Source organism: Salvelinus alpinus, chromosome 18 (genome assembly GCF_045679555.1).
Source record: "Salvelinus alpinus chromosome 18, SLU_Salpinus.1, whole genome shotgun sequence".
Classification (NCBI taxonomy): domain Eukaryota; kingdom Metazoa; phylum Chordata; class Actinopteri; order Salmoniformes; family Salmonidae; genus Salvelinus; species Salvelinus alpinus.
Window position 1 is genome coordinate 43,052,547 of NC_092103.1, and position 6,000 is coordinate 43,058,546.

A 6,000-nucleotide genomic window follows, 5' to 3' on the forward strand; every position below is an offset into this window, starting at 1 on the left:
TATTCACTACGTAGTGCACTGCTTTTAAAAGGGTGAATAGGGTGCCATTTAAACTAGAGCCCTGGTCAAAAGTAGCGCACTACATTTAAACTAGAGCCCTGGTTAAAAGTAGTGCACTACGTAGGGAATAGGGTGCCATTTGGGACTGCCTCTGTCTGGTATGCCATCAGTGTGTGAGTGGTGTCATCATGTCACCCTCTGTTCCCCCCAGGGCATGAAAGGAAATGAGGTGATCCAGATGATCGAGAATGGTGAGCGCATGGACATCCCCCCCAACTGTCCCGCGGAGATGTATGACCTCATGAATAAGTGCTGGACATACAAGTGAGTGAGGAAGGGAGCCCAAATTACAGATCTAGAATCAGAAGAGAATTATAACTATGAGTATGAATAATATCTAGCCTTGGTTCAGTAGTTAGGAGGTCAAATCTAACACTGACCTTAGGCTACAGTTTCTTCTAAAACCCTGTTCTATCTGTGGGAAGAAAATATAATCCAAAACCTTGTTACAGTTTCCATACAGTATGACAATGGAGAAAGGGAGATAGCAGAACTATCCCATAACTTACAAGCAATATTGTGTTCTGAGGCAGTGGTGGGAAAAACTACTCAATTGTCATACTTGAGTAAAAGTAAAGATACCTTAACAGAAAATGACTCAAGTAAAAGTGAGTTACCCAGTAAAATACTACTTGAGTAAGTCTAAAAGTATCTGGTTTTAATTGTACGTAAGTACAGTGGTAGAAAAAGTACATCATTTTCATACAAAGTTAAAGTAAATGCTATACATCAAATTCCTGATATAAAGCAAACCAGACGGCACAATTTGTGTATTATTTTTAATTACGGAGACAGGGGCACACTCAGACATCATTTACAAACACAGTATTTGTGTTTAGTGAGTCTGCCAGATCAGAGGCAGTAGGGATGGCAAAGTGTTATATTGACAGGTGCCATAATTCTGTCCTGCTTTAGCATTCTAAATGTAACAATTACTTTTAGGTATCAGGAAAAGTATATGGAGTAAAAAGTACATTATTTTATTTAAGAATGTAGTGGAGTAAAAGTAAAAGTTGTCAGAAATATAAATAGTAAAGTACAGATACCAAAAAAAAACTACTTAAGTAGTACTTAAAAGTATTTATACTTAAGTAATTTACACCACTGTTCTGAGGCAAAAGTGGAAATGACTATCTGGATATTATTGTTGCTTATCTGGCATCTTGTTGATGCTATGGCTCTGGTATAGTACACTATACTGTGTACTTATCGTTTGTTTATCTCCTACAGGGCGGATGAAAGGCCTGGATTTGCGATTGTTGAGCCGAGACTGAGGGATTACTACTATGACATATCGTCACAATGATCGGTCACCTCAATCAGTAACCAGTGGAGTGTATAGAGCATTTGACTCTGGACCTCAGGAGATACTGTCTGCTGTGGGGGGGGGGGGGGGGGGGGGGTGCTAGTGTTTTGCTCTTGGCACCGGTAGCTTCTTGGGAGTTCCTCTCATTAAAAAGTGTTATTAAAACCGAGAAACCTGATCAGTATAGATTTAAAGTTTGAACATATTGTAAATTGATTACAAACATCAGTTTTAAACAATGTTGGAAAGTAAAGAAAAATATATTTAAAACCACTTGATTGAAACACACATTAATATTTTTGTCATTTAGCAGACGTTGTTATCCAGAGCGACTTAGTTAGTGCGTTCATCTATGTGATAGCTATGTGGGACAACTACATAAGTACATTTTTCCTCAGTAAAGTAGCTATCAGCAAAGCTTGTAAGGGGGAATAAACTATTGTGGGAGGAGGGATGTTGTGGGATTATTTAAGGTAATCTTTGAAGAGGTAGTGTTTTTGGGAAGTTGGGCAGGGACTCTTGCTGTCCTAGCTTCAGGGGGAAGCTGGTTCCACAATTGGGGTGCCAGGACATAGAAGAGCTTTGAAGATTCTTTTGTTCTGTTTAATTTACTGGAAATCTTTTTTTCTTCTCAATCAATATTGAATTTACAATAAAACAAGGAGCCTGATGTTTTGTATTTCTTTTATCATTACTTTTTTTACTTCTCTTTATTGACATTTATAAATATTTTTTATTTCATGATTCTACTGGAGTTATGTATCAAAATGCTTCCACATTTTCCTCAGGATGTTATGTTCTGTTTTCCTCATCCTGGCACATATTGTATAATCCAACGGGCGAAGATATATCTGATGTAAATTATTACTTTCTGGTTAAATACATTCACTGATGAGAATTATAATTAGTGCTAAAAAAATGAATCAATACAATTATTCTAAACTGTCTCACTGTCTTTGAATTGATTTGACAAGAAATAGAACCGAGGGAGAACATTCAACATCACCGACTGAACAAAATTAAAAAGCACTGCTCTATTAATATGCATTGCTGTACTTTTGTGTTTTATACATGGCAATTGAATTCTAAAATATATTGTCATATACTGTTGTTGTATAGCACACTGTATTAATTATACAACTAATATAAGGACATGACATGAGTAGAAATTAACGTGGGCATTGTTTAATGCGTTTCACAGGAAGAACATTCCAAGCATTTCAACGTAGGTAAGCAAGGGGGGGTTACAGGTGCCTTAAAGGGACAAAACTAGAATATCAATACACAACATATTCCTCCCCCTTTACCTTTGATGACTCATAAGGAAAAAGTAAATATTCACTGTTTTCTTTTTAACATAAATTCTCTTAATGTAAATAAATGAACTTTTCAGAATAACCTTTTCTAAATAAGGGAAAGAGGGTAGACTGCCTCAGTTCCCTGGGGTGTATTCTGCCCCAATGCCGGAGGTTAGTCTGAACTAAATAGTCAACCTGTCAGGGGGTCGTCTTTCTCTTGCAGGGTAATGACGACGTACAGGTGAGTCTACAGTCACATTATCTCTGAGTCTGAGTGGTGATGGTGTATGCCCAGACTGGGGTGCAACAGTACCCTGCGTAAGTCTGGAGCACTTTCCACATTTGTAGGTTGCTGCAGTGGATGTTCAGGTGATGGCTCGTAGTCATGGTAGGTCTCCAGTAGCTGATCTTGGTTTGTCACTTGACATGAGTCATCTCTGAGGTTGGTTCCTGGCAACAGTTGATCCACGTGTCTCCTCCAGATGATGTTTTCCGGTGTGTGAACTGTGTAGGACACAGGCCCTGTTTGTACAACCACTGTGGCTGGTATCCACTTTGGACCTTTGCAGTAGTTCCGAGCAAGAACTCTCTCTCCAGCCATGAAGCTTCTGTATTTTGCTTTTCTCCGTCTCTCCACCTGTGCTCGCTGTTGTGTCTGTACAACCTGTTTCGTCTTTGGAGGTCTCGGGAGGTCGAGTCGCGTGCGAAGCTGTCTTTTCATCATGGCTGACGCGGGTGCCACTGGTTGTAGCGTGGGGAGTGTTTCTGTAGGTTAACAGGAAGGTGTTTAGACGCCTATTGAGGGAGCCGTTCCCTTGTGATGATTTTAAAGCTTGCTTCATCGTTTGGACAAACCTTTCAGCGAGGCCGTTCGTTGCAGGGTGATACGGCGCTGACTTGATGTGTTGAATTCCATTTGCTTCCATGAATGACCGGAACTCTTCAGACACCAGTTGGGTGCCATTATAACTAACGAGTTGCGTTGGCAAGCCGAAGCGACTGAAGATTGACCGTAGCTCTTCGATGGTTCTCTCCGCTGAGGTGCTCTTCATCACTGTGACCTCAGGCCATTTACTGTGTGCGTCAACTACGACTAAGAACATACAATCCTCCAGTGGGCCTGCATAGTCTATGTGGACTTGCTGCCAAGGCTCCTCTGGGAAGTCCCATGGGTGTAGTGGCGCTAGCTGAGGCATGTTCCTCATCTTTTGACATGCAGAACATGACTTGACCTTGTCTTCGATAGCTGCGTCCAGACCTGGCCACCAAAAGTAGCTGCGTGCAATCTCCTTCATTCACACCATGCCACAGTGCCCTGAATGGAGTTCTTCAAGCACCTGCCTTCTCAGTGGCGGCGGTATGATGACTGGAAAACCCCATAGCAAGCATACAAACTGAACTGTGAGCTCGTTTCTCCTCACTAGGTAAGGTTGTAGGCTGTCCGACATCTCTACTTCTTTTCTACGAGTGACAATGTCCACGACCTCAGATATCACTGGATCAGTGTGGGTGAACATTTTCACTTGGACAGATGTAACTGGGGCATTCGTCACTTCCTTGAAGTAGAAGATTTCAGCCTGGGAGTGCTCAGTGTGTGCGACAGGTAAGGGAAGCCTTGAGAGGCCATCTGCATTGCAGTGCTGCTCAGACCTTCTGTACTTGATATCGTACTGGTGAGCAGATAACAATTACGCCCATCGCTGCATGCGGCTGGCTGCAAGCGACGGGAATGCCGGTGTGGGGACCAAAGAGGGAGGTGAGGGGTCTATGGTCCGTCAGCAGTGTGAATCGTCGGCCAAACAGAAACTGATGAAATTTCTTAACTCCAAACACAATGGCGAGTGCTTCACGCTCTATCTGTGCATAATTGCTCTCGGCTTTACTTAAGGTCCGTGATGCGAAAGCAATTGGCCTTTCTTCACCTGATGGCATGATGTGTGAGACAATTGCACCAACGCCATATGGCGATGCATCACATGCCAACTGTAATGGCAAGTTGGGATTGAAGTGGGTTAGGGCTTCTGACAGAGCTACGGCTGTTTTCACTTTCTTGAAGGCCTCCTCACATCTGTCTGTCCACTTCCACTGTTTGCTTTTGTTCAAAAGTTCATGTTAGCTAGGTTTGGCACAAACTTTGCGTAGTATGTCAGTAGTCCTAAGAATGATCTCAGCTGACTCACGTTCTGTGGGGATGGAGCTTCCGCAACGGCCTTCGCCTTCGATGGCGCCTTGTGGAGCCCCGAACTGTCGATGACGTGGCCCAGGTACTCAACAGAGGGCCGCATTTGTCCTTCCGGACCCTCAGACCGTACTCCTCCAATCTCTGTAGTGTAGCGTTCAGGTTTCTCAGGTGCTCCTGCTCGTCTTTGCCGGTGATGAGTAGATCATCGAGGTAACATTGGACCCCAGTGAGCCCGCTCAGTATCTGGTCCATAGCTCTCTGAAACAAGGCCGGAGCTGAGGTGATTCCAAAAGGAAGCCTCCGGTACCTGTACAGTCCTTTGTGAGTCACTCTGGTCAACAGTTCTTGTGACTTGGTCCACATGCATCTGTAGATAGGCCTGACATAAGTCTATCTTACTGAATTTTTGTCCTCCAGCTAAACCAGAAAAGAGGTCGTCAATGAGGGGTAGTGGATAATTTTCAGCTGTGAAATCACCACAGAGTCTGAGTGATCCATCTTTTTTTTTGACTGGAACAATGGGTGTAGCCCATTCACTAACATTCACTGGATCCAATACTCCACTCTCGACTAGTCTGTTTAGCTCAATTTCAACTTTTGGTTTTATGGCGTATGGGACAGGTCTAGCTTTGAAGCTTTTTGGCTTGCTGTCTGGTTTCACGGTCAGTTTAACTGTTATGTCCTTCATACTGCCAAGTTCTCCTTTGAACACATCCGCGTTTTTCCTCAATATCCCTTGTAGGTTTGTGTACTCTTTTGCAACCATGTGAATTTCCTGCCAGTTTAGTTTGATCTTTTCCAGCCATGTGCGTCCTAGCAATGCTGGATGGTTGCCTTTCACAATGTAGAGTGGTAGCTTTACCTTCTGTTTGTTGAGCTCCACTGTAACAATCACGCTTCCTCTCACTGGAACAAACTCACCGGTGTATGTTTTCAGCGTCATCTTTGTGGGCTGTAGTGTGAGGTGATGTAGTTTCTCCTTGTATACAGCCTCAGACAGCAAAGATATGGCTGCTCCAGTGTCCACTTGCATCTGTACTGCGTTTCCATCCAGTAGCGGTGTCACCCAGTAGCCGTATCCATTGTCTGAAATGGACATGACATGCAAAGATTCTTCCCCTTCAGACAGGGTATCACTTTGTTCATCCTCTGTG

At 43.2% G+C, this 6,000-nt stretch overlaps 1 protein-coding gene across 2 annotated transcripts in view; it reads left to right on the forward strand.

The window, feature by feature from the left end:
- The window catches only part of syk (spleen tyrosine kinase), a 39,650-nt gene extending 37,614 nt beyond the window's left edge, over window positions 1-2,036 (forward strand). For both annotated transcript variants that reach the window (XM_071351391.1, XM_071351392.1), the window contains 2 exons: window positions 212-324; window positions 1,291-2,036. In XM_071351391.1, the coding sequence (XP_071207492.1) occupies window positions 212-324; window positions 1,291-1,366 (189 nt within the window). In that variant the 3' untranslated portion in view covers window positions 1,367-2,036. The remainder of the gene's footprint in view (window positions 1-211; window positions 325-1,290) is intronic.
- The last annotated feature ends 3,964 nt before the right edge of the window (window positions 2,037-6,000 follow it).